Source organism: Esox lucius, chromosome 6, assembly GCF_011004845.1.
Source record: "Esox lucius isolate fEsoLuc1 chromosome 6, fEsoLuc1.pri, whole genome shotgun sequence".
In the NCBI taxonomy this organism is placed as follows: domain Eukaryota; kingdom Metazoa; phylum Chordata; class Actinopteri; order Esociformes; family Esocidae; genus Esox; species Esox lucius.
The window spans coordinates 19,555,154-19,583,054 of NC_047574.1; the positions used below are offsets into that span (position 1 = coordinate 19,555,154).

A 27,901-nucleotide genomic window follows, 5' to 3' on the forward strand; every position below is an offset into this window, starting at 1 on the left:
GAGATTCTAAAGGCAGCACTAGCTGAAAGCCTCAACACGATGTAGACATCTGGACACTCCCAGAGAGAGAGGGAGCGAGAGAGAGAAGGGAGCTAGAGAGTGAGAGAGGGGCGGAAGAAGAGGAAGAACTCCGAGGAGCATGGTGTGGGCGAAAGAGTGTACTAACAGACAGAGGTTGGAGAGATTGATAGTGGGACAGACAGAGAGTAAGAGAGAGTAAGCGAGCGACTGAGAAAGAGGACGAGTGACAGTGGAAGCGCAATTGCCGGATCTTCTGATAAACAGGAAACTCCTAGCGCACTCTCAGCATCCTCTCCTTTCGCTCTGGACCAGCGCTAGAAAACAGACTACTCAGCAGGTATGACAACAGCGGGATAACAGAGGGGATTTGGTTCAAATTTGGGGAAAAAATACTGTTAGGTGCCATATATTATATATCATTGACTATAGTATTAAACATTTTTCATGAGGCATGCGAATTATATCTGATTTGTGTCTTTAAAACAATTCATGACCGTTGCACTGTCCCATTGACTGTCATTAACAAATATTGTCCTCCAATGAATTTGGAGTGAACACATTGCATGCTATGTCATGTTTTATTACAGCGTTATTAGCCTATTTTTATGTTTTCGCATGTGTGTATGTGTTCGTGTGTGTGTGTGTTTATGAAAGAGAGAAAATACAAATTGTGCTATATTTTGTCATTTGTAATATCAACCCAAACACTTTAATAATTAGGGTACTTTACTGTGGCCTTCCCAGGAGGTATTTTGTCCCTATTCACCACAGTAAAATGTTCATGCAGACATCGGGCCCTTCTTTACTCGGTATTCTCTGGTCTGCGACTGAAAATACTTGGTTAATTTTCTGATTTCTGATATATCCATAGGTAACCGAAGCCACCCAGAAAAACGTAATGTTTTACTTCCACTGTCCCCCTCAGCTAGATGGTGAATGCTGTCGTACAAATACACGTAAGTAGACCATCTTATGTTACATATATTGGTAGCAACTTATTCTAAAAAGGCTTGACTGTTGTTGTTTTATTTGGAAAAGTAAATGAAGGCTACATCAGAATATAACCTTGCAATCGAGTTCAAAAATCCCGTGTCAATTAATCCAAGCCATGAATAGATAGTGAGAAGAGTGAACACGTGAATAACACATTTGTAGTTTATTTTGTTCCAGTAGGCCTAAAAGTTTGTGTTTGTGATTTTATGTAAAATACAAGAAAAACTGTTCTGTGGATAGTTGTTAAATATAGTTATGTTCCGCAAGGTCCATAATCCTAATTTTGAAATTTAACAGTTGAACAGTAATTAGGCTACCATATTGGGTCATTCCTAGTATTCGTTGACTTTTAAGTCCCTATACATAGGATGGTAGTTTCAACGTATTTTCATTTTTTTTAAAATAAAACGTTCATTCTAAAAGGTTACATGTAAAACGTAGGCATGTTACATGCACCCAACCCTCAGAAGTGCGTGTGTCTGTCCGTGTGTGTTCGCGCGCGCACGTGTTAGCCCCTGGGCTGAGGCGGGCGTGTTGTCCCGTCTGCAGTCACAGATGCCATGCCACTCAGACCCTGACATCAATGTTTCATAGCTCAAATAATATGAATACGCTAGATTACAGTGCGTATCAATGGGCCATCCTGTTTATTCAATTCCTAAAAATAAACTATTTCTTGATCCCTTAATAGGTTATTTAGTTCGATTACTTTCATTGTTTTTGTCATAAAAATATGTTGCAAAGTCTTATATATTTGGTTCAACGAAAATGTGTTTTATTTATTTATACCAACAAGCTTTTGTATTGAAACATTTATATGATTGTTATTTCGTTTCCAGTGAACACCAACGGGTTTGCAAACCATGCGTCAGCAGGTGATTTTGATGAAGGCTTTCTGCGGAGAAAACAGCGAAGAAATCGAACAACATTTACTCTACAACAGGTAGCAATTCATTAAAATACTCTGGACTGTTCAGCAAGACACTACGTTTACTACGTTTAATATAACGAATTTAATCCCGTCTGAACAAAATCACGTTAGGTTTGCTAGGATATACACATTAATGGTAATAATTTCATGTAGATGACGATTATGACTATGATAAAGCGTCTTATTTCCACCATAATATCAGGTATCACGTCCTTATTAACTGCCCTTTTCCAAGTTAATGGGCTATAATCTTGTGGTCTACAGGCTATTCAAATTTCGCAACTGAAAGTAGGCTACATTGGATTTACCAAAACAGACATTTTAAAGGTTTTGTTAAAAAATATAGTTTACAAGAATAGTGTTACGAATAACGAATGATAGACTTGCATAACTTTTAAATGTAATTACCTATTTTCCCTATTCAGTTGGAGGCTTTGGAGGCTGTCTTCGCGCAGACACACTACCCGGATGTGTTCACGCGCGAGGAACTGGCCATGAAGATCAACCTGACCGAGGCGCGGGTCCAGGTGAACACACACGCGCGCGCACACACACACACACACACACACACACACGCACACACCGGAAGAGAGCTATGGAAGACCCATAAAGGGTTCTGAGCACGTTTGACCAGAGAGGGTAAATGAAGGCACTCTGTCATTCTCCCGATGCGCTTTAATAACACCAACATAATGGTGAATATTAGATTAGGTTGATTAATCGGTCATTCATAATTAACCAGCGATAATGTTCTTCACTAATTTGTCCACGTCTCAAAGGTTCAAAAATACATCATATATACGTGTCTATTTCTGCAGTAGGCTACCTAAAAGGAAAAAGCATAAGGGATGCTTTTAAAGAGGGCAGTAGCCTATAGGCTACACATTTTTTAAAAGAGCACTAAGGACGCACGTGTTCAAACACACACACACACACACACACACCTTTAAACATTATTTTTTTAAATTGGCAATTTATATTCAGCCCCTGCCCTCCACATAGCCTATGCGTGGTTATAAACTTGGCCAGCTGTAATTGAATTCAGTATGTCCTGTATGTAATTTCCTGCATTCCAGATTTGCTTTTGGGTTTTGTTGTGAGCGCAGATCTAATTGTAGGAAATATAATAGTTAGGCTTTGCTTCCCCTGGGTCATCTTACTATCGCTTAAAGCCGACGGCGCGCGGGATAATGGAATCCCGAGCTGTAAATTAGGGATTGTAAACAAATTATTCCGTTCTAATCCGATTACAGCATTCCTATTATTAAATCTGAACATGAATCGGCCGCAGCATGCAGGGATATTAAACTTACATTATTATTAGAAAATAAATGTCCTTTCTGTTGTAGTGTTGTTGGCCTGTCTTTATTGTGCGGTGTCAATGGGTTCCCCCCCCTCCTTAAAGCAGGCGCCAAATGGAGATTAATGTAGCAATTACCGGCCATTCAGAGGGACGGGATCACGACTCTTTAGCTGTAAGGTGCAGGGGTGAGATAGCCGGCCTCACAATCACTACAGGCCGCCATATTGTTGTCCTGTCACTAAACTAAACTGTTGTCCTTTTCTTTGACATCGTCTGAATGCGATTCGTTTTGTTTGGCTGTTGACATCATTGCACCTCCGCTTGTCGCACAATGGTGCCTCTTCTGTCCACCGTGCGGTCCGCACGAAGTCGTTCTGATTCGCACCCCCCCCCCCCCGCCCCCATTCCATTCACACACACATCATGATTAATGCGTGCGCGAGCGCAGTCTTAATCGAATCTGATGTTGTCAAACAATCACTAAATAGGGGAATAAACGACTTCATCATAGCTCTCTCTCTCAGGCACACCCGACTGTCAGCGGGAAGTCATTAAAATATGATAATGAAAAATTGCTCAATTAAATATTGTTATAGGCAATGACCTTCATTCAATTAGGATATAGAAGTTGGCAGTATGTGGCCGGCTGAAGACTATGGGTGGGTGAAGTTTTGAGAGAAGTCACAATGCAAAGGCGCTCAGGCAGAGAGAGAGCTTAGTTCCACACACACACACAAACAAACATAAGCACACAAACAGCAACATCTTAATCTTTATATTATCATGAACCAAAAACTGAAATTTAATTTGATAAATTGAATAATAAGGCACAACAGTCTGTATTTTGGCCCTGAGACATGGTTTATGAAATCTGTCAGTTTTCTGACCAAATGGGGATATCTTCTGCTTCATACGTTCAGAAGGATGGTCTCTCTTAAAAAATGTATCTGTTTCTCAATGAGCCTGAACATTATGAAGTGCTGCATATCAACTTACCTAACCTGCCATTTACTGGACTATTTTAAATTGCTTGAGGGAGAGTTCATAGAACACCACTGACTCCTCTCTCCTGTTTAGGTGTGGTTCCAGAATCGCAGGGCCAAGTGGAGGAAATCTGAGAGAGGGGGCCCAGAAGCCGATGGTGGAAAGGAGCAGATGAATGAGGGAGGCACTCCTCCGTCCAGGACTCTGAACTCCCAGTCTCCTGTGGACCAAAGCAGGAAACAGAAGGAGCCTCTGGAAATGCAGCAGAGGTGAGTGGAAGAGGACAGCTATAGGTGCGAACAGATTCCTGAGGAGATGGATTGGAAGATTATGACCTTTTATAGTAGGGTTTGCATTGGCAAAATGGGATAAGTGGCAAAGTGGATCCTTTAAGATTTTACTCACCTTACACAGGATTTCCCAGCGGCCAGTGATGTAAACGCTGTCCACAACCATGTTGCTGAAATCAAGTGGGCCGCAACATCACAGCCACTGTCCATTGTTATGCGATGACAAACTTAAGTCCACAGGGCCATGTTCTGCTGCAAAACATTCGCAAATGTTGCAGATAGATATTGAATCAATAGAGTGGATGGAAATTCTACATGTTGGAGAGAGATTTTAAATAAAACATTTCTATCAGAATGTAACTGCGTGTGAGGTATCCGAGGTGCTGAAATGGTTTACATTGGGCCTTTTTCATTTGTTTAGGTCACAACAAAATGTTTATACTCTTACTCCTCTACCTGCTTCAATCATTACTCCTCCTCCCCCCTTCTTCTCCCCTTCCCACCTCTTTTCCTCCTCTGTTCTTCCCTCTTCCCCTCCTCTTTCCTTTCCTCCTCTCTCGGTGTCACTTCTCTCTCCTCTCTCCTCTCTCCTCTCCTCCTCTCTCATTTAGCCAGTTCTCTCCTCTGCTCTTCTCCTCTCTCCTTCTCTCACCTCCCCTCCTCTTTCATCTTCTCCCCTCAGAACCTCTCCTCTCTTAGTCGTTTTAAACGAGCCCTCCTCCTCTGTTCCCCCAGTATAAATAGAGCAGTGGGTCCTGGGAGTCCATTCTTCCCCTCCTGTCTGCCAGGGTCCCTGCTGAACTCTGCCACCTATGCTCAGGCTCTGTCACACGTTGCTACAATGAAGGGTAAGTCACACAGCTGTCAGTTAACACAAATAACTGCCTCAATAATAATAAACCTGCTGTATGTAAAATATTGTGTTTCACGGTTTGGAAAATACATTTGTAAAAAGGGTCTGTATTGGTCTGAAGGTGTTACACCTGCTCTGTGCTTTTTTTTTTTAGCTTTTCAACAATTTTTGACCTTGATCTGTGTTTTTCTGTCTGCGTGTGTTTGTCTTACCAGGAGGGGGCCTGTGCTCTTGCTGTGTTCCCGATCCCATGGGCCTGTCCTTCTTGCCCCCCTACGGTTGTCAGGGCAACCGTACAGCCAGCGTGGCTGCTCTGCGGATGAAGGCCCGGGAGCACTCAGAGGCCGTTCTGCAGTCCGCCAACCTGCTCGGGGCTGGCAACGTGCATGGGGTCGGAGTAGGAGGCCTTTCAGGGGCAGGGGCGTCAGTGGCTGGGTTGACAAGGCCTGGGATGGGCCCTGGCCTGGGAGTCGTATCCGGATCAATGACGGCTGCCTCTGGAGCCACGGGGAGAGGACCAGGGGGTCGGTCTACCCCCAGCCCAAGCGCCAAGACCCCGACTCAGGTTAGCGGGCCTGACAAACACCCACTCTGCTCTAAGGAATCACTGGAGAAGAAGTGATTGTGTGTAGCTGCTCAGAGGAGACAGACATATGGACATCGAGGATGGACATACAGCCTGGGACTTCAGAGCTCTATCCCTCTCTACCTACGCCCCCTAAAGCACAACTATGGACTTCGGCCTATTCCTACTTGAGCAGGGAGACGAGAGGTTACCCAGATATCATACTCTATGGATTCAACTCTCGAGATATTTATTTGATTGTGATTTATTTATTGTGGGTGATTATTGCTGAATATCGTGAGGTCGTTGCGGACCCCTTATAAGCACACTACTGTTTGTACGCTTTTGGCTCTGTGTCATTTCTCACGGACTCTACATGGACTCTGAATAAACTGGGAGTGTGTGGGCGTGCGGGTGCATAAGACTTCCACCCTGGCTTATAATGTGAATCCAAGGCGTTTCTCCTCCTCTCCCTTCTTGGCGACCCGCTCCTGTGTGCATTGGAACACGTGTTACTGAAAGTCAACAGGCAGTGTACCGTAACGTGTTTCTTCCCTCTGTAACACATGTAGAACACAACATTTGACGTATTGACAATTCTACGGCTTCCAGGCCGGCAGCCGGAGAGAATCCAGCTCCTGTTTTATTCATCTGTATTGTTTTACTGACATGGGACAGTGCCCGTGAATCAACATATCTGTTTTCACATCGACGTTAAAGGGCCACAGTTGGCGGTGAATCTGATGTTCCTCCTAGGTCCCTCGGCTGCGCTAACAGAGGAACAGATATTATGACACCAAGTGGTGTTGATATCACGACTGTTGCTAAGAGCTGCCAGTCTGTTTGCCGACCTCGGAAACACTTTAGTCCTGTTGTGACATGTTCTCTAAAACAATTAAAGATGTAGTCTCTCCTGTTGCCTACCACTGTGGCCATCTGCTCCAATTCATTATTCATCAGCTTCCCTTAAAGCTGGAGAGAAGAGAGAAGAGCAATCATTGTTCTTATTATTTATTTACTTTTAGGAATGCCACTCATGGCATCCTCTATCTCCCTCTTCCCTCTATTTCTTCTCCATTTTCTCTTTTTTCTGTCTCTCTCTTCCTCTCTCTTTGCCTCTCTCTCTCTCATTAAATGCACTGGCAGGTTGTAATACCCCATTAAACATGATACATGCTAATTATTAATACCAACACTTATATACGTTACAAAACAATATGTCTATTTTCTTATTTTTTACCCCCGGAGGCTCCTTCATGGTTAATCAGTTATTGTTGATATATTTATTTCTCTTTTTAGATCTATTTTGCATGTTGTCTTCACTCAGATACGCTGATAAATAAGACATCAGTCGATCAAATTGAGAATACTTAACCGCAGCAAGAGAGAGCACACAGAGACTGCGACTTAGGCTGATTCAATTTGCGTCCTTGAGGATTTTCAGGAAATTACTTTTGATAGTCAATAACACAATTAAGTAAACTACACACACATTAGCATGAATAATTGATGATGAATTATGTATTACCACGAAGTACTGGGTTAATAATTAATGATGAGAGAGACACCCTGGTGACTTGGAAGGAGATAATGTCAGAAGTCCTGGCTGGTGCACTCTCTCTCTTTCTCTCGTTTTCTAGCCATCTCCCTTTCCCTTCCACTAAATCTTTCACTCTCTTTTCGTTCCCTCTATCTTGTGTTCACACGCAAATGTTCTGCATGCTATGCATAGTTCATATGTATATATCAATAAAGTGAAGATTTCATCACATTTTTGAGTCATTGAATTGAACGATGTTTGTGTTTGTATCAGCAAGCCAACATAACATGTAAAGGTTTTACTTCTGCTGCTTTACTTCTGCTCTTTTTACCAGGAAAAAGAACAGGAAAAACACCTATGAAAACAAATATGTATGTAATGCATTATCTAAAACTTTGACCAGTAGTTAATGATTGAGTTTTCCATCAACTGATCTAATGCCAATCACATTGAAAAGACTTAAGAAAGGCAAGTTTAACTAATTATTTGTATTTTTTGCATTACTGCCATAATTTTAGCACATCTCATTCTGAACATATATTATCCAATCAACCCCAATCAAGGATTGATTGATTAATCATCTCCTAAAATTGTAATATGTAAATATATGAGTTAAAAAAAAACACAAGGGCATGGCAGCTAATGATAATATTGTGTAAAGTTACTGTATTACAACAATGCTTATATTGTCTGTTCATATTATAACAATACTTATTATAACAAATGCACGCTGCTTTCCAAAATTGAACATTTATTATATAATGTGGCTGACATTGACATACAGACTAAAACTCGCACAAAAGATTCAGACAACACATTTAAATCTCTCCAAATTGAATCCAGTAGTTATGGAATTGAATCATTAACAAAAACAAAAGCTTTGGGTGTTATAATGGTTCCGATCATCCTAAATTCTGTATAGAACCAATAACTCACTGCTTTAATATCCCATAAACAAGTCAAGTTGCTGTTGACATCCGCGATGTGCATGTGGCTTCTGTGATAATACTCTGTCACCTAAAATAAATCCAGACGTTTTTTTTTTCTTCCTGGAGCATTGTTATATTAAATTAACTGGAGGGCAGCCAGAAACACAAACTGACAAACTGAATATGGAGGATGGACCGTGTACTCTGTTCTACACAGCAATGTAAATGGGCTTCTATTGTTGCAGTAATGAAAACATAATGCCGGCCTGCAGAAAGAAAAAAAGAGTGGGAGAGCAGGAGGGAGGGAGAGAATGACAGGGAGAACTAGATATACCCGGGACATCACACTGAAAACCAACAAGATGCAAGTTGACCCTGGACACTAAGGTCCGTTTTATATTCTCCCTCCAATGTTTACGTGTTTGGAGGGGCAATGTTACAACTGGTTCTAGACCTGTTCTTAAGCGGTAAACACAGCTCTACACAGTGACAGAGAGAAAACAGTGCAAACATATTTCAGGTCAGAGCAGTGAATGTCTGAAATTCCACTGTCATCATTGCTGCTTTTAATTCCTGCTTTAGAGGCAATCAATAACTCAATCAATTAGAATGGGTTAGACTCATCTCTGATGGAGGTAATACCAGCGTAGCATATTTTAACTCAGCAGAGAGTAATGCTTTTGCCTGTCAGACGTCTGCCAGCTGTAACCACAGGCTCCTGAAGGCAACATAGCCACAAAGAGGTATCTGACTCAGCATGGAGAGGACTGGGATGATCTCTCTCCTCTGTACATGAATCCTCATATCAGACCAAGAGTTGGCTCATGGAGCCTACATCATGTCCGTCTTGGCCGGGATTCCCTTTCTAAAACCATTTAACCAAAATAAAAGGTCCATGAAAAAGAAAGAAGGCAACAGTAAACATGTCTTTCTCCTCAAGTGACATGCAGCCCCCTGGCCAGTCAGTATCATTTTCTATTTGTTTGCTGGATTCAACCATGTTGTCAAAATTGTTGCGCCAGGGATTTTGCACGGCTTAATGAGACTCATTTCCATTTCCATGTATGCCAAATATCATACCTATGAGTTAGATAAATAAGTTACTCTTTGGTTGTGCTAACCTAAAAATAAATGTCTAGGTTCTAAACATTTGACTATGCTGATTGTTAAATATCCCTGAATCCTTTGGGAGGTTTTGAGATGAAACGCCTGTATATTTTGGGCATGATTCAGTTGGGGAAGGGAGAACAAGAGGGAAATATGTTCTAATACAACCGTGAAGTTGAAACGAATGGTTTCACAAATGTTATTAGAATTTTGTAAAAATACTAATGTTTTTGGCTGAGTTATCTACATTTATTTGCCAGACCCCAACCACATTAATGGACAATGGTTGCTCTTTGAGAAACCATGTTTCCATGTTTTTGGAGAAACCATGTTTCCTTAGATGTGGCGTATGGAGTTTCATTCAGATCATTCCTTTGGTGCTAGTAAAGTGCAGAGTGGTCTGTGGCTGAGTCACTGGCTGTTATCAAAGCCAGATTAATTCAAGCCTGAGCTCCAACCAAAGCAGTTACAACACACAAAATTCAACAGATAGGTCCAGCAGTTATATAGGATAACAACACACACACACACACACACACTGCTGAACTAACAGCCGTGGCCATCACCAAAGATAGGTGGCACTAAAAAGCAATATATGGACCATATGAAGAACACACTAGATTCAGTCACATGTGAAACAGTGATCAAGCACATTATATTTTTATTCCAAATAGACATGATTTACTACACTTCATGATTTACTAAATACACATGATATAATTTTCAATTAAAGGGATATATTTATATTTGGGTGAAATTTTGCCTTACCTTGAGTTGTTGAAGGCCTTTTGGAGTCATTTTTCCCAACAAGATGTGTGAATAATGCTTGGATTTGGAATCATTAGCATCGTCCAAATTCATGAATTGAAATGGTGCGTCCCGAGCATCAAAAGCATACCCCTTTATCTCCCCATAATGCAAACACTTCTTTATAAACACAATTTGAGTGACTTTCTACGTTCTTACAAGTTCAAAGACACATTACATTAAGTTGATATCAGGTGGACAATGTCATTATAAAACGCGCTGTTAGAAAATAAAGAATTGTTCTGATCAAATAAGAGAGCAGTATGGAAATAGGTCACAAACAGTGTGATTATGAAGGCTTTGATCATCCACTCCAATGAATGACCATAGATGAAGACGAAAGGGATCATTGTTATATACAGATCATGTCCACTAGGTGGTATTAAAGTTAGCTACTGAGTCCCTGAACAGCCTAGAGAAGCAGATCTGCCAACATTTACAAAACTGACCAGCAACACGTTCTTTGTTTACACTTTGTCTTTAATGATTTTTTTCTTAACATTGTACTTCTGAAAGTGAAAAGTCAAGTTGTGCTTTTTTTTGCAGAAGTCTATCTCACACAATATAATTCACGGCAAGATAGAAACCCTGTACACATTTCTCAATTAAGAAATGTGAATGTTTTTTCCTTAAAATCATAACTACCAAACAGCAAAGTTCAACTAGTCAGCTTATTTAATGTCCACATAATGTCTTTGCATATATGAATCCATGTTATGAGTTCACTTTGCATAGAACATTTGGCATAGGTGACATTGACGGTATAATTACAATGGTTAATGGGGATTTTAACACATAGCCTTATTTCCCCTGTTTCTGTGAATATAGTTGTTCCCCTGAACCACTTTTCATGATTTAATTACAGAGTCATCCAATGAGGACTCTTTGTAACCAACTCTTTGTATCAGAATCTCATTCTGAAAAATGTCTGTATAGATGTCTTATCTTTTATTCCTGTCTCTTATAAAGCCATATTATTATTATTTTGCTGTTGGAAAATGTAAAAGTTATTAATGGCACTGTGGAAATTAACCAAGATATGATTGTGAGCTTTTTAATTTGCTTATATACTTTTTCATGACTTATTTTAGGTTGTTTTGTTACATAATAGTCTGTTTGCATAGACTAAATTAAAGCAAAGTTGTATGATTTGTTTCTATTCTTATTCACTCTGAAAGGGTTTCACAATGCTCAAATTTGGGCGGACACAATTTTGTAAATATAAACCCTGTAGTTGGAAAAATATCTTTAATTATTGGCCTGATATTTGGCACTAAAATAGTAATACAATCCCCCTGAAGGAATAAACGGAACCTAAGCAACATTTGATTGTAGGCTGTGTGCTACTAGCATTGACCTTGCTTTGGTTTTTGTACCAAACAACCTTTCTAGAAAATAGAGTATGAATGCCTGTTAAGGCTGTGGGTTGTCGATATTGTGCTTATACACTTCAAAAGGAGATGGACTGCCATCAGACATAAATAATGCAGGAGAGGTGTTCCCACCTCTACATATGTACTCGACATATTTAACGATTACACTTCATTCTTTAATCACATGAAATACATACAATACAATCATAATTAGTATTGAAAAAAGTAAATGACAAGGTGTCAGTCAGTTTGATACAAAGCATTGCACATTTTCATATACTGTGGTCAAAATGTTTCATTTGACACAGTACTACGCCCACTGTTCTCTGAAATCACTGAATAGTTAAACTCTGAGTTTTTGTGGACTTTTTTCCAACAGTTCAGAGATGTTCTCTTCAGCCCATATATCCAGCTGGCATCTGACTTCACTGCTGCTCCATATCTGTCCTCTGCCACTCATTATGATAGCTAGCCAGTGGTATGTGACTTATTGTACTGTAGCAAGCTGGCACAATGTCAGCGATTGCGCCACTAATCCCATAATACATAGTTAATTCAACCCAAAATACAAAGCATTTTTGGGTGGCTTCCTATGTTTGGTTTGGATTACATTCTCACTTGAAGCCACGCCAGGGTTCATTTCGAAGCATTCTCACCTCTCCAAACTAAACAGACCATGGGCTAAAACGGGCTAAAACGGGCTAAAACGGTCCAGGGTTCGACTCAACTGGACTAAACTAGCTAGGTGTGAGAACAACCTTAGTCACCCACTGTAAAGGCCATTACGAAATGGTAATACATTCTCTTTAAGACTGACGGTGGAGGACCACTTTCTAGCACAGGAGTGAAAATAAGGCCACGTGTCTAATCCATTAAATGAACCCCTATTCTAATGAGATATTGTCGCAGAACTGACATTGAATTGTTTGACTTCATGCACACCAAAATAAAATTGTGGTATAAATAATAATCAAATCTATTTTGTTTACATAGGTAACACGTAACAGCTAATGCAAACTTGAGTTTCAAAAATGTGTTAAACTGCACCCCCAAAAGTGCTAGGAACACTGAAAATAGATATCCATTGTATTGAATTCATATTCTTTAAGTTATAGGTTACCTTGAAACATTTATCCCAAAAATTTACCCAGACAGCATTTCACCAACAAAAATGGAATGGTACATTTTCTTGTAAAACAGTTTAGCTTTCCTCCAGTTTATACTAACAAACTCACAAAAATATGAACATCAAAATATTTAACAGCAAACTTTACATAAAATCTCACAGGAGGGACATTTTCAGATGAAAAAATAACAATCAGTAACATAGGTTTTAAATAAGTCACATAAACACCCTTGTTACTAATGTTCTTAATAATATATAGTTTCTGCAAAATCTGTGTTTTTGCATCTATATGTCTTCAAATATTTAAAAACACAGCAGTTCATTCTGTTTCATGTAATATCATTAAACCCTTTTTAGTATCTTATATATATTTAATCTCTGTTCTATAAAGATACCCGAGTTGTGTTAATTCCAGTCCATTTCCAGGTGATGCAATGCTACGCCATTATGCCAAATCAATATGCTACATCATAATGGGCCCCTGTGCAATAAGTTTCACTGGGCCCCCTTGCCATAATGTGCATTAGACCCTACATTCAGGTAGTGTGGTTAAAGGCTCACAATGCAGACATGTGTGCAATATCTTCTTCACAATGTAAACCTCTCAAAATGCATAGTGTGAGCAATTGTAGCCCAAACGTTGGGCAACAGCATACAGCACCCTGTCAGTCAATATCTAGGTAGCCCAGAATGTAGTGTACAGATTACTCAGCACCCGGAAGGCAGGCTCTTGTCTGGATTAATCCAGTCCGCAGATCTACCATGTTTGTGGATCCCAGTGCACTTGCAGTGTACCCAGATTTGGAACCGTATAAATGCCACACCGACAAGATAAGTTCAATGAAACAAGCGCTTTCAATCAGCATCATAACCAGTCACCAGAATCCATAGCGAAGTCCTCTAGCTCGCTCATGGTGATGATGTCGCGGTGGGGGACTGAGTTAGCATCACTGCCGTACACCGTGCCCTCACCTGGACGGCTGTGTGTGTCGTGAGCCGTGTCCATGTAAGGTGTCTGCTCTTGTCCTCCGTAGCCCTGGTTGCTCCAGGCCTCTCCCTGCCCTTCTCCATCCCCAGCCCAACCCTGACTCTCCTCTTTGGGATGTGGATTCTGGCAGTCCTGGGTGGGAGTCTCCAAGACAGACATCCCAGAATGTGACCTGTGTGTAGACAGGGAGGAGACCGGCAATGACTGGTAGTTTTGGGGATACCCCTGGTACAGCACATACGGCCGGCCGGCTGGAGAAGCTTTGGACTGGGTGTATGGTGGATACGTTGGGGGTTGAATGTATGAGGCTTCGGGAAGGGACTGGGGATAACCTTGGGGTTGGGCCTGAGACAGAGAGCCACCCTGACCTGGTTGACGGACATTCAGCTGGACGTACTTTCCCGTCTCCGGGTCAAAGAAGGTCTTGGTTTTCACCTGGACGGGCATGTCCACCACAAAGTACTGACCAGACCCCGGGTCCTGTAGGACCTTCTTTTGGGTCAGACTCTGGGTGAAAGGCTGCGGAAGGCTGAGGCCGGACGGGGAAGTGTAGTTGGGGTCCACATGGTACTGAGGGACATTCATGGGGGAGGTGAGGGGCGAGGCCAAGGGTGAAACGAGGTGTCTGGGGTGAGCAATGGGCTGGTATGTGGGGGAGGAGGACACACTTACCACTTGCCCCGGGACTCTGGGGTGGGGTGAGGCGTGGGGAAGGGAGGTGGGGGCTTTGGCATTTGGGGAGGCATAGAAGGACTGTCGATGGGATGATCTCAAATCAGTTGGAGCAAAAGGCACACTGGAGATGGAAGAGGGGGCAAGGGGCAGGGAGACAGGAGCAGAGAAATGGGCGGAGGCGCGAGCTGGGCGGTTGGAGGATCCTAGCTCCGAGGGTGAGGAGGGAACGCTAGCAACAGCATGGACGGGGTTCTCGACTGGGTCCGCTTCGACCTCGGTCTCGGGCTTCGACTCTTTCTTTATCCTGCGAGTTGTGAGCCTCTTGGCTCGCCGTAGGGCCTTGTCACTTTTAGGGGGAACAGTCGGGGGCTTCCCCATTGGCCGTCCTACGTCACTGGCGAAGCTACAGGCTGAATCGGGCCTATTATAGCACCCCCTGCTGGTGAACTCAGAGTCGTACAGGCCTGAGGACCTCTCGGACATGTCAGCAACACTGGCGGCATAGCTCTCAACATCCCCGGACATGTTGCTAATCATTGAACGAGAGTCATCGTCGTCCAAAACCACACTCCTCCTTGAGTAGGGGCGGGAGTAGGGTTGGGTGTGGGTAGGCTCTGAGAGAGCGGTGTGGTCAACCGCATGCTGAGTGTCTCGGACACGGGTCTGCCGGTGTGATGAGATGCCAGATTCGTGGTATTCGGGAGTCCCAGTGCACTCTCTGTGAGCTTCAAGCCCGCTCTCTCTTGTCCTCTCGTGTACCTCGTCTCCCCTCTCAGATCCGCTCCAGAGAGGAGAGCCAACCCTGAACTCTTCTCCCAAGCTCTTATGGAAGCGTGGTTTGACTGACTTGGTGAGAGAGGAGCTTCTAAAGGTGTTGTCTTTGACTCTGAACATGGTGGGCTTACCCCCTAGGGCAGGGGAGGAGGTGTTTGAACGAGTAGAAGGGGGCGCAGGAGAGGTATGGAGGTGGGGTCTTACGTGGTACTCCCAGTCCTCAGGGTTCCCTCTGTGGGGGGAGGGCTGGGGGGAGAAGAGGGGTCTATCCCTGGGTCTGGCCTGGTTCTCAGGGCTGCTGATAGAGTAGTACTGGAGAGCATTCATCTTCTCCTCTTCTCTCTGTCTAGCCCTTCGCTTCTCTTTCTGTTCCTCCTCCCTTTGTAGCTGTAGCTCTTTTCTCTCCTCCTCATTCTTCTCCTCCTCTCTCAGTCTTTCCCTCCTATCCTTGTCTTTCCTCTCTTCTTCTCTCAATCTCGCTATCCTGTTCTCCTCTTTCATTTCTGCCTCTCTCTTCAAATCTTGCTGTTGTTGTTGCTCCCTCCTCACCACCTCTCGCCTTTCCTCCTCCGTCCTCTCCTCCTTCTTCTTCTCCTCTCTCCATTTATGTTGTTCTCTCAGTTCATTCTCTTTCTGCTCTTCTCTCTGTCTCTTTCTCCTCTCTTCCTCTTTCCTTTTCTTCTCTTTTCTCTCCTCTATTTGTCTAACAATGATCTCCTCTTCCCTCTGTCTCGCCCTCCTCTCCTCCTCTCTCCCCTCATTCTCTTTCCTCTCTGCCTCTTTTTGTTCCATCTCTAGCTTTCTCTGTTCCTCCTCTTTCTTCTCCTCATCTTTTCTCTCCTTCTCTATCCTCTCCTTCTCTCTCCTCTCTTCCTCTTTCTTCTCCTTCTCTTTCCTTTGCACCTCTTTCTCCTCTGCCTCTTTTTTCTCCTCTATAAGTTTCTGTATCTTTCTTTGTTCCTCCTCTTTGGTCTCCAACTCTATCCTCTCCTTTTCGTTCCTCTCCTGCTCTCTCCTCTCCTTCTCTCTCCTTTCCATCTCTTTCCTCTCCGCCTCTTTTCGATCTGCCTCTTTCTTCGCCTCCTCTCTTCGTTTCTGTTGCTTTCTACATTCCTCCTCTCTCTTCTCCTCCTCTATCCTCTCCTTCTCTATTCTCTCCTTCTCTCTCCTCTCCTCCTCTTTCTTCTCTTTTTCTATCTTCTCTGCCTCTCTCCTCTCTTTTTCTTTCCTTTCTGTCTCTTTCCTCTCTGCCTCTTTCTGCTCTGCCTCTTTTTTCTCCTCTATAAGTTTTTGTAGCTTTCTTCGTTCCTCCTCTTTCTTCTTTGCCTCTCTCCTTTCCTTTTCTATCCTCTCCTTCTCTCTCCTCTCCCTTTCCCTCCTCTCCTCCTCTTTCCTCTCATTCTCTATCCTCTCCTTCTTTCTCCTCTCCTCTTCTCTCCTCTCATTTTCTTTTCTCTCTGCCTCAATCCTTTCATTTTCCCTCCTCTCTGCCTCTCTCCTCTCATTCGCTCTCCTCTCCTTCTCTATCCTCTCCTTCTCTATCCTCTCCTTCTCTCTCCTCTTTTCTTCTTTCCGCTCCTTCTCTTTCCTCTCCTCCTCGATTCTCTCTGCCTCTCTCCTCTCCTTTTCTTGCCTCTCCTTCTCTCTCCTCTCCACTTCTCTCCTCTGCCACTCTATCTTTTCCTTCTCTCTCCTTTCCATTTCTTTCCTCTCTGCCTCTTTTTTCTCCTCTATAAGTTTCTGTAGCTTTCTACGTTCCTCCTCTTTCTTCTTTGCTTCTCTCCTCTCTGCCTCTTTTCTCTCTGCTTCAATCCTCTCCTTTTCCCGCCTCTCCTCCTCTATCCTCTCCTTCTCTCTCCTCTCCTTCTCTCTCCTCTCCTTCTCGATCCTCTCCTTCTCGATCCTCTCATTCTCCCTCCTCTCTTCCTTTCTCCTCTCCTCCTCTCTTTCCTTCTTTATTCTCTCTGCCTCTCTCTTCTCTTTTTCCTTCCTCTCATTCTCTATCCTCTCCTTCTCTCTCCTTTCTTCTTCTTTCCGCTCCTTCTCTCTCCTCTCCTCCTCGATTCTCTCTGCCTCTCTCCTCTCCTTTTCTTGCCTCTCCTTCTCTCTCCTCTCCACTTCTCTCCTCTGCCACTCTATCTTCTCCTTTTCTTTCCTTTCTGTCTCTTTCCTCTCTGCTTCTTTCTTCTCCGCCTCTTTTTTCTCCTCTATAAGTTTCTGTAGTTTTCTTTGTTCCTCCTCTTTCTTCTTTGCTTCTCTCTTCTCATTTTCCCTTCTCTCCTCTTCTCTCCTCTCCTTCTCTCTCCTCTCCTCTTCTCTCCTCTCCTTCTCTCTCCTCTCCTCTTCTCTCCTCTCCTTCTCTCTCCTCTCCTCTTCTCTCCTCTCCTTCTCTCTCCTCTCCTCTTCTCTCCTCTCCTTCTGTATTTTCTCTGCCTCTCTCCTCTCCTTCTCTCTCCTCTCCTCTTCTCTCCTCTCCTTCTCTCTCCTCTCCTCTTCTCTCCTCTCCTTCTCTCTCCTCTCCTCTTCTCTCCTCTCCTTCTCTCTCCTCTCCTCTTCTCTCCTCTCCTTCTGTATTCTCTCTACCTCTCTCCTCTCCTTTTCTTTCCTTTCTGCTTCTTTTTGCTCTGCCTCTTTCTTCTCCTCTTCTCTCTGTTTCTGTAGCTCCCTCTTCTCCATCTCTTTTTTCTCCTCTTCTCTTCTCTCCTTTTCTTTCCTCTCGGCCTCTTTCCTCTTCTCTTCTTTTTGTTTGTGTTGCTCTCTCCTCTCCTTTTCTTTCTGATACTCTTCATCCTCTCTTGCAACCCTCTCTTTGTTTCTCTGCAAAGCCGTCCTCTCCACCTCTTTTATATCTTCTTTCTCTCTCTTTGTCCTCTCCTCCACTTTGCTCTGCTCCTCTCTCTTTTCCATTGTATATTCATTACCAAGAGACACCTGCATTGCCTCCATATATTGTGTTGCATCTACTTTAGGGGAGAACCGTTGTTTTCCAGGCTCATGAGCTGTTTGGGTCGATTGGTACTCAGGATGGTTCTCTAAACCTGTTGCATGTTCTGGTACATTGTTGTGTTTGAAAATGTCTGTATCTGTGGTCCCCGTCAATCCTTCCTTGTTTAAGGAGATAGCCTCTTTGGCTTTTTCCCTGAGGCTGAACATCCCTGTCTTTCTCTGTTGCTGCTCCATTGAAGATAACACTCCTCCTATCTTAGTCGCTGTGTTTAGTTTGTAGGGAACCTCTGGCTCTTTCACAGCTGCTACTTCTTTTCCTAACATCACTCCGGCCACAGGTTGTTCGTGTTGTTCAGGCGGAAACACTGGGCGTCTACTGCGGCGAGTCTGTATCATGGGAAAATATCCATCCTCTCTGCTTGGACTGTCTGTTTTAGAAGGTGAATCTTCTTCAGTGGAGATCACCTTTAGTCTGGCGTAGTCTGCGATGGCAGTAGGGACAGTGGGCAGTTGCTTCTGTCTTGAACTCACCTCTGGTTTAAAAGATGATGTTTCACCGGTTGGATCTGCAGAGTTGTTTGCTTTCTCATTTGCTGTTGTTTTTCCATTTTCATTCTCAGTCACCCCTGACACAACGCGAATGGCAATACTATCAATGTGCACATTACTGTCCCCAGTGGGTTTTTCTGCTCCTGAAACAACATGTTTAGCAACTGAATGACTTTCAGTGTTTTGTTGGTTATCAGTCTGATGTGTCCCTGCAACAACACAAACTGCAATACTGCCTATGTGTATATTCTCCACTGGGGCATCTTGAAAGCTGCTGTCGCCTTTGCCAATGATTTCAGTAGTGGTAAGGTTATTACTTTCAGTGATACCCTGTTTAAAGAAAAGAGGTTGAGTTTCAGCCAGCTGTTTATTTTTAGCCTGTTTGACCTCTGCAAAGCGTCCATCTTTAACTGCAGAGGAGTCATGGACTAGAATTTCCTTTTGAAACTGATCGCTCCCATTCGATGGAGGCTTCTCAGTGTTTTCTGGATAACTGTTTGTTGTTTCGGGTGCAAGAGTAACTTGCTTACTCTCCCTTGCAGCGTGTTCTGTTTGAATTTCAGCTTTCCCATCTGACAGTTGCGTTTGCTGTCTGGTCTTCTCTGGAATTACATGGTCAGCAAATGCACTATCTTGCCTTTTGCTTGATACACCTGATTTAGATAAAGCTGCTTGATCTGCTTTGGGAGTAATGGTTGGATCAGACTCTGAATTGTTGTAGGGAAGTTTATTTTGTATTGCCTCATCTTCCCTTTTTTCATTTCCCTTTACTTTTTGTTGTGTGATAAAACCATCCTCTTTTTCCTGTGAGGGTTCAGTTATGGTCACCATTATCCCCATTATCTGCAAACTGTCATCTTCTGAAACAGACTCACTTTTCCCAGAAAACATTTTGCAAGAAATTTCATCTGAATTATATTCATTTTGACTTTTGACCTCTGTTGACTGAAGCATGTCCTTTTCCGTTCCATCATTGACCTGTGACTTGTTTCTGGTCCCTTTCAGTGATGTTATTGACTGCTGATCATCGCTAACAGTTGATTCTTCAATTGTAGCTTTTCCTTTATGTTGTGATTGAGCTGTTGCGTTGTTAATACATAAATCATTGTTTGTTTGACCCTTGGATACATAATGTTTTATTATCTTTGATTCCTGTCCACTCTGACCTCTCTCTCTCTGTTCCAGGTGCTTGGTGGGGTTTCTCAATAAGAGTCCATCTTGTTTACCAAAACCTTTCTCTTTGATCGCTGAGATCTCCTTTTCAGCTTGAGCCTTTAGTTTTGACGTCAGTAGCTGTTGCTTTGTCTGGCCTTTCTCCTTTAGTGACATAGGTCTGAATGAGGACGGATGGACTTCTTTACTTAATGGTAAGCTCTGGTCAGAGGGCTTCCTCCTACTCTCAGTCTGACTCGCCAGTTTGAACTGTTTGGATGACTCACTGTAAACCCATGGACCCTCACTCCTTCTCTCACTGTTCTCCTTCTGATTTCCCAGCACTTGCTCTTCGACTTTGGTGCCGAGTCTTTGGTTTGAGATACTTTCATCCTTTGTGTATCCAGTAGTTGTTATTGCTGTTTCATGGTTAATAGTGGCAGGTGAATCAATCTTTTTGCTCTCATCTGTTGCAGCTACCTCAATAGAGCGATGTTTGTTTTCCTTGGCTGAAACTTCATGACTGAAACCATTTTGCTCTCGGAATCCGGTATATTCATCTTGCCCCCTGTCTTCCTGTTCATAGCTACTGATGGGGGCAACATCTTTTTGCAGGGGGGGTTTGATCTCTGCCTGTGTGGATATGATCTCATTGGAAACTTTGTCAACTGTTGTTGGAACCGCGTCATTGACACTGTACCTTTTCTCTCCTAGTCGTTCTCTCTTCACTTGTTCATAGTCTCTTGTTGTGAGGATGTCGTTTATACCATATCTATCCTCGCTGTTTGACCAAGATGTGAACTTAGCAGGATCATCATTCTTTGCTTTTTCAGGCTTTATAATAGCTTGCTCTGTTTGTTCAAAATGTTTAGCTTTCTCTGCATTAGCTAACTCTGCTTTAGATATAGCTACCTTTTCTTGAACTAACTCAGCTTTCGGTAAATGTGCTGTTGCTAGCTCGGCTTTCACTTTCTCTTCTTTGGCTCTTTTACATTTAGCCAACTCCGCTTCAGCTTGTTCTGTTTTAGTATGTTCTGCTTTAACTTCTTCTGCTTGAGCTTTAGCTAATTCTGCTTTAGCTAGATCTGCTTGAGCTTTAACTAGCTCTGCTTTAGCTAGTTCTGCTTGAGCTTTAGCTAGCTCTGCTTTAGCTAGTTCAGCTTGTGCTATAGCTAGCTCTGCTTTAGCTAGCTCTGTCTGAGCTACTACTGCTTGGGCTTTAGCTATGTCAGCTTTAGATAACTCAGCTTTAGTGTTTTCAGTTTTAGCTAGCGCCAATGTATCTTCTGCTTTAGCAAGCTCTGCTTTAGGTTTATCTGCATTTTTTAGATCTGATTTAGCTTTCTCTGCTTTAGAATGTTCTGCTTTAGGTAACTCTGCTTTCATTTGTTCTGCTTTAACATTGGCTTTCTCTGCTTTAGCTAGCACTTTCATGTGCATCCCATCAAGGTCATTTGCAGTAAATGCTTCATTTCTTGGATATTTGCCCACTGTCTGATGTAGCATTGTAATAGTGTTGTCTGTATTCTCACTGTGATCTTTTCCCCATCGAGCTGATGTTGAAGCATTGGCTGAGTATTGTCTGTTGTCATTTTTATATGAAGAATTCCACTGTACATCCTGGTCATATTGTTCTTTATTGACATATACTTGGTGTCTTTTGTTCTGTTCCACCCATAGGCCATGTGGTTTTGCATGAACAGGTTGTCCTCTTTCTGTGAAGGTGTTACGGACTGCGTATGTTCTATCACTTTCCAAATTCACACTTGTTTTTATGTTGTCTTGCCCCGCAGACCTACACCAATCATTCTGGTTCTTTGTATAGTCAGAAATTGGACGCACTTCTTTATGTGGAAGGCTATTTCGACCTGTTAAAACTTCAGCTGCTGAATGCACCCTTCCTTCAGGTACGTACTGCTTCCCTGGTTCTCTCATTTCATCTTGTCCATTTACTACATTCCAATCATAGTTCTGCTTTGGTTCCTGCTTCATTGTAGCTGCTGTGCGGGAGAGTAGAGACTGTTTGTCTTTCTCTATTAGAGCAGCAATCTCCCCTTTCCATGGACGCATGTCTGTAACTCTTTCGTTTACGCCAAACGTCTCTCTGCCATGGTAGGTTGTGTTACTGACATGCTGCTTCCAACTTTCTTGAGAGGAGGCATCAATGGAACCATATTGTTTCCCTCTAACTTGCTCATATCCACTTCCCTTTGAGTATCTCTCTGTGGTTCTGTTCACATCGCTGGTTTGGATACTATCTATGACTGCAGGGGACGGGATGGCCAACTCACATGGGTCATTCTGATGGGTAGTGGGCAGATTGCTGTTATGGTAGTTTCCACGGTACTCCTGATGGTGAACCATCTCCTCCCTAGTCTGGGACGACCTTAATGCCTGGTAGGCCCCTGCTTCACTAGTGTCTGTGTAATTTAGGTGTTGGAGATGGTGTGCAGTGGTAGGTTGCCTTGAAGGGTCACACTGCGGGTTGGTTTGGGGCTGACATACTGCGCTGGGCTCCCTCTCTCCAGCCAACTGTGGAACAACGATGTCTAAGGCATCCAGGTTATCTACCACAGTGTCTCTGAGGCCATAACCACCCAGGTTAGATTTACTCCTGCCAGTCACCTCCATGCCTGTGAACTTGGTGGGACTGTAGGTGCTTTTCACTCTCTTCCGATTGTCCTTCAGGTTGAAGAGGAGGCCGGACGCTCTGGACTTGTAGCTGGCCATCCTCACTTCTGGTGTGGGCCCTCTTCTCTCCCTCTCTCCCATTATGGCCGGCTGATTGTGGGCCATCTGTAGACCCTCCGGGGTGGATTCAGTGTCTTGCTGGTTGTGTATGACAGGGGTCAACAGCTGGGTGATGTTGAAGGGAGTGTTGCTAGTGACTACAGCCTGCTGCACTGCCACTGTGCTAACTTTATTGCTGAAGGAAGTCGCTCTGTTGTCGATGCCGTCCACCGCGTCCCTCGGCGCTGAGCTGTTAATGAGCATTGTAACACTCTGTTCTGCGGTCAACTTGGCGACCTGCTCGGTGCGCCGGAACTCATTCAGGGAGCTGACGGCATCTTGGCCACGTCGTGGCCTCTCGTTGGTGGGAGAGATTGTGGAGGGCCGGAGGGAGGGATATCTGTTGGAACCCACACTCTGGGCCCGTTTCCAGGGAGGACAGTGACCTGCCGACTCATAATCTGAGTGCTTCTCCACAGCTGAGGCCTTCTGCAGCATTGTGGAGGTGGACCGGAGTTGAGGGGGAGGAGCAACCGCCTCCAGGGGCTTATGTTGGGGTCTGGACCCTGTCTCTGTGAATCCGCGAAAGCCATGGAACTGCTGTTCCAATGTCATCTCCTTGTACATGGGTGAATCGTACCACTTAGGGAAGTCTGCAGAGGTCATGAACCCGGCAACATAGCCCTGGTGGAAGGGAAACCTGTTATTGTCTCTCCACAGGGGTTGAAAAGGGCTTAACTCACTATGGAGAAAGAAGTTAGAGGTGGAGTTGAGCTGCGTGAACATGCTATGTTTACTACTGATTTTACCATGGGAGGACCTTAGAAAGGAGGCTGTAGCAGTAGAAGACACCTCGGAGGGGTACAGACTGTTCCCACTGCCAGGGAAGGGACCTGTCTGTTGGGGGAATGAGCCAGCTGTGGGAAAGGGCCCAGTGGGGAAGTTCTGGTTGTATGCTGTAGAGAACTCAGACAGCTCTCTCTGGATGCTCATCAGAGCTGACTTGTCCCACGAGCACTCATTGTTCCACTCTTTGAGTTTCCCCTCCACCCCCCCGTCCCCACCGCTACAGCCCTCCGAGCTGAAGGCTTTGATGAGAGAGGAGACTCTGGAACGGCTGCGGCGCTGCTGCCAGCTCGGGTCGGACCCTCCATTACTCAGGAAGGACAGTCTTTCCTCTCTCAGGCTCTTCTCCTGCTGAGACACATCCGTGAAGGAGCGCTGGAATGTGGCAGACACCCTCCCCTCCCCTTGCCCCTCCCACGCCGAATAACCCTGAGTCCCTACCCTGTACTGTCCCGCCCACGACCTCCCCTCCTGCTCCCTCTCCCACCCGGCCTCACCCCCCCCCAGGCCACAACGCTGGAGGCTGAAGCTCCGCTGTGCGGCTCCCTTGACGGGGTCCCTGTCCCGCTTCTCCCTGACCTGGCTGTCCGGAGCGACTATGATCTCCTGGCTGAAGGCCTGGTGCCTCTCCTTCAGGGCGGATGGCGAGGAGCCCAAGTCAGAGTCGTTGTAGACGGCTTCTTCCCCGATGCAGAGGCTCCTGAAGGCCCGGTCCGTCAGGCTGCTCACCTCCCGGTCCGTGTCGTCCAGGAAGGACCCTCCACTGGATGTGTCGCTCAAGCCGCCGCTGCTGTGCTTCCTGTGGCCCCGGCCCTTTCGGCTGGAGTGGCGCTTCTCCACCGTCGTCATGTGTACAGCTCAGTCACACACACACACACACACACACACTACACACACACTCCCACACACTCGCTCACTCACTCACTCAGTCAGAAACAACTCATGTCTTGTGCACAGCCACTCCCACGGTATTTAGCTTGGACTGTGCTTTGACTCCCCGAGGGCCCCTGTCAGTGTCTGTGGAGTTGCTGCTGCGGCCCCAAAAACGTAGTTGTAATCCCGGAGGCCCATAAGATGCATTGCATCTGTGCAACAGGAGTCGCAGCTTTCTGTGTGACCTGGAGAAGGATAGAAGAGAGTTAAAATTGCACTCCAGTCACATGATTATAATTCGCAAGCGAATAATTGGTCTAGAAGACAAACTAACAGTCAAAAGTGATTCTATTCTGTTCCAACAGACAACCCCCTCCCCAAACATACTGAAAGAGAGAGTAGTGTGTTCCCCTTTTCAAATAACATGCTGCACACCTGATCCTCAATTTGATTGGGTTTGATGGGAATATGTTTTAGACAGGGTGAGATCACTTAATAATCAAATTTTCCAACTGTGTGTTTTTAGAAGAGTTTAGCAATTCCTGGGGTTCCCATTGGGATCATTTGACAGGTGTGCACCTTAAAAAGTGAAAAAGGCCAATAATTATTCTGCGCCTAAATGTCTTCACCTCCATCAGTCCGTTTTGTGTTGGCTTAAATGGAAACATGCAAGGTAGTTATCCCATTTAACTATATACCTAAGTGTGTAAGAGAACGCTAGTGGTCATTTGGCATTTGAACAACAGCTATATTTACTTAAATACATTTCTGTAAATTAATCAGCAATGTTCTGTATGTGTGTCTGAAAACAGCTTGCAAATCCTCCAGCGAGTCTCTTTGACCTTCAGAGCCCGGCTGTTACTAGGTGCACCAAAGACCTGACACAGCCAGTTGCTAGAAGGATTATTGCCAGAGTGGGTCTCACGTGCATTGTTAAGGGAAAAGAAAACATTTCACTTCAAAAGCCTGATGATCATCTATCCATCTCACATCTTCCTTTACATATCCTCCAAAAGAATGTGGGTCAGTAATGGAATCTAAATGACCACCAATGGTCGTATCATTATGAGATTTTGTCATAAACTCACCTGAAAGTAATCTGTATTATACAGGGATTTTGAAGAAACTGTGCCTAACACATTTCTAACTAGTTTCTAACTAATTTCTTTAGTTCTTTAGCTGCACACTAGTAGGCGATTTACATATTAGAATAGTTTTGACAACAATGTGTTATGGAAGTGTGGGCTCAAAATCTTTTACACTATTTTAAGCTGTATGGGTGGGTCAGAGAGGCACGCGTCAATAAAAATTATGTCACAATGAAGTTCATTTCCCCAATTGTTTAAGTATGACCAGCGATAACCTGTTCAATGGATTAGATCTTTAGTAACTAAATATTGGTGTTCCATAGATTGTCAGGGTAAAAATTATAACATATTGCTGGAAGATGCTTTCTTTACATAAAATCATGTTGATTTGTCAGAAACTGGTGCCACTTACGTATGGTATTATGAGTGAGATACATATTTTGGAAAATGTAATTGCTTGAAAAATTGTTGTAACACATTGCAATACACATAGAATCTCTAGAATTTGCAGTAATGTTATGTTGGAACTTACATATTGTGATACTTACGTATCCCTAGTGATTCCCAGGCACTGGTGTGTTACTGGGTAATCATCATGTTTAATTTTAATACAGCTGCTGGGCAGCCTTCACTCAACCTAGAATATATACTGATATGCCACTCCTCCAGACCTGACTGGGAGTACCACCCCACACTCATTCCATACCAGAAACACTACTGTGGCTTGATGTACACTGCACTACAGCCATCCAGTTTACACATAATATTAATATGTATATAGTTGGATAGAAGTTAGGATGGATCAAATCAATTGAACCAGACAAGCTTCTACACGTCAGCCTAATGTACTATCAGAGTGCATTAGACTGACCATAGGTGTAAGAAATGTCGATTAACAATAATGTAGATATTGGAGCCATTGAGTTGGGATTCACTGAACAGCTCTGTTCAGCCACCTCATAGGCTTCAATATAACAGTATAGTCTAAAAGACATAATTAAATTGAAATTAACTCCAGTCCCATTCTTTCTGATGCCCATAATCTGATCTCTCCCGTCATATGCTGATTTCTCTTCTGTTCATGCGGCAAGTTTATTTTTAACCAATGTAGGGGCCCTTAACCTGATTCCACTGGGCCTCCCTTCAAACAGTTACAGCTTCTAAACCTTACACTAAAAACAGAAGCCACAAATGCACCTGTGAGTAAATTAATTGAAAAAACAACTAAATCTGTATTCCAGTCCCATATTCATATGTTTCAGTTGCATGAAGCCCAATAAATGTCAGCCAATGCAACTGCATTGGGAGATAATTGCAAAAATTAATTATTTCATATCTATCTACATTCATGAAAAAAGACCACAGTCTTCCTAAAAAAGCACGTCCAAAGCAGTGGATGGAAAGAAACTTTAGTACATTCTTACCTTCAGCTGTTGTATTCCATAATTTTAAAGTGATCTTATAGTAAATCCTCAAATACAAGTCTGTCCTGAGAAGAACCAGCAGTCTGTGTCAAGCCAGCAGCTGCAGGAAGACAGGCCTTTTGTTGTCTTAACAGAGCCCTCTCAGATAGCTTACTGACCGACCGCTCTGTGCCTGTCTACTCAACATGCTGTTTCAACCCAGTCCTCCGTCCATACATCCCCTCTAAGGGCTCGGAGCGCCTTGTCAGATTCCTGTTTAGAAGAAGGGTCTAGGAGAAATCTACTTTTCGGAAACTGGTGACTGTTGCTGGGGGGCTTCAGCTATTACATGGAGCCCGCTATTCAACAGACGGTCGGTGTCGAATGTCAGACAGATGAAACAAACAGGCCCCTCAAACTATTTATAAATCTGCTCTGCTAACAGCTAATGCTAATGAATAGTGGCCAAAGCTAACTATTCAGAACCTCTAGAAGAGAAACTTGGGTCCAGATTAAGAAGAACCCATTTCCCTAGGTCTGTGATATGGGGCTGGCAGGAGTGGGGGCAGCGGCGCATGTTCATCCTCGGGAAACAGAAATAGCTTGTTGACCTCACGACAGAGTGCCATCGTCGTCAGTTAGCTGCAGAGAAAAGAGCTACATCGTGCCAACAAATAGTTTCTAAACCTTCTTACAGGTCAGGGACAGAGTTCTCAACTGGATTGATACTCTAGATTTACACAGGTTATTCTTGACATTGATTATAGCGTTTTGGACAACAGATAGCGCCACTATGAGTGGTCGGCCTTTCTCTTTGTATTCCAGGTATTCTGTTTATTGCCTTGATTTGTGGTTGTGTGTTTTACACTATGCTTTGCTTGATACAAGAATACATCCAATAGTTGTTACATTCAGACAGAGAGCGATTCTTTCTTTAGGCTCCTTCGACCTCCTGATGGCAGCAGTTGCCAGTCGGAGCTATGAGGAGAACATGGAAGAATCAAAGGAATCCCTGGTTTTTGATGACTGGCCTCATGCAGACTGTTACCTGTCAG

At 43.7% G+C, this 27,901-nt stretch overlaps 2 protein-coding genes across 2 annotated transcripts; one reads left to right on the forward strand and one right to left on the reverse strand.

Annotated features, from left to right (window-relative positions):
• Nucleotides 1-117: 117 nt before the first annotated feature.
• On the forward strand, nucleotides 118-7,651 carry drgx (dorsal root ganglia homeobox). Its single transcript, XM_010899240.2, has 7 exons — nucleotides 118-358; nucleotides 893-977; nucleotides 1,854-1,957; nucleotides 2,371-2,472; nucleotides 4,326-4,501; nucleotides 5,258-5,370; nucleotides 5,591-7,651. The coding sequence occupies exons 2-7, from the start codon at nucleotides 920-922 to the stop codon at nucleotides 5,995-5,997; spliced, it is 960 nt and encodes a 319-aa protein (XP_010897542.1). The 5' UTR covers nucleotides 118-358; nucleotides 893-919; the 3' UTR covers nucleotides 5,998-7,651.
• A 3,559-nt stretch (nucleotides 7,652-11,210) lies between these two features.
• LOC105027245 lies at nucleotides 11,211-27,400 on the reverse strand. The gene is made up of 3 exons (XM_029120514.2): nucleotides 26,868-27,400; nucleotides 18,011-24,600; nucleotides 11,211-15,904 (listed from the first exon to the last, which is right to left on the reverse strand). The coding sequence occupies exons 2-3, from the start codon at nucleotides 24,329-24,331 to the stop codon at nucleotides 13,688-13,690; spliced, it is 8,538 nt and encodes a 2,845-aa protein (XP_028976347.1). The 5' UTR covers nucleotides 24,332-24,600; nucleotides 26,868-27,400; the 3' UTR covers nucleotides 11,211-13,687.
• Between the last annotated feature and the right edge of the window lie 501 nt (nucleotides 27,401-27,901).

Coding starts and splice junctions, on each gene's coding strand:
- drgx (XM_010899240.2), top strand. CDS start 920: ATGTTTTACTTCCACTGTCCCCCTCAGCTAGATGGTGAATGCTGTCGT. Junction 2,473..4,325: donor TGACCGAGGCGCGGGTCCAG/GTGAACACACAC, acceptor TCTCCTGTTTAG/GTGTGGTTCCAGAATCGCAG. Junction 4,502..5,257: donor CCTCTGGAAATGCAGCAGAG/GTGAGTGGAAGA, acceptor CTGTTCCCCCAG/TATAAATAGAGCAGTGGGTC.
- LOC105027245 (XM_029120514.2), bottom strand. CDS start 24,331: ATGACGACGGTGGAGAAGCGCCACTCCAGCCGAAAGGGCCGGGGCCAC. Junction 15,905..18,010: donor AAAAGGAGAGGAGAGAGCAA/CACAAACAAAAA, acceptor AGAAAGAGACAG/AGAGAAGAGCAGAAAGAGAA.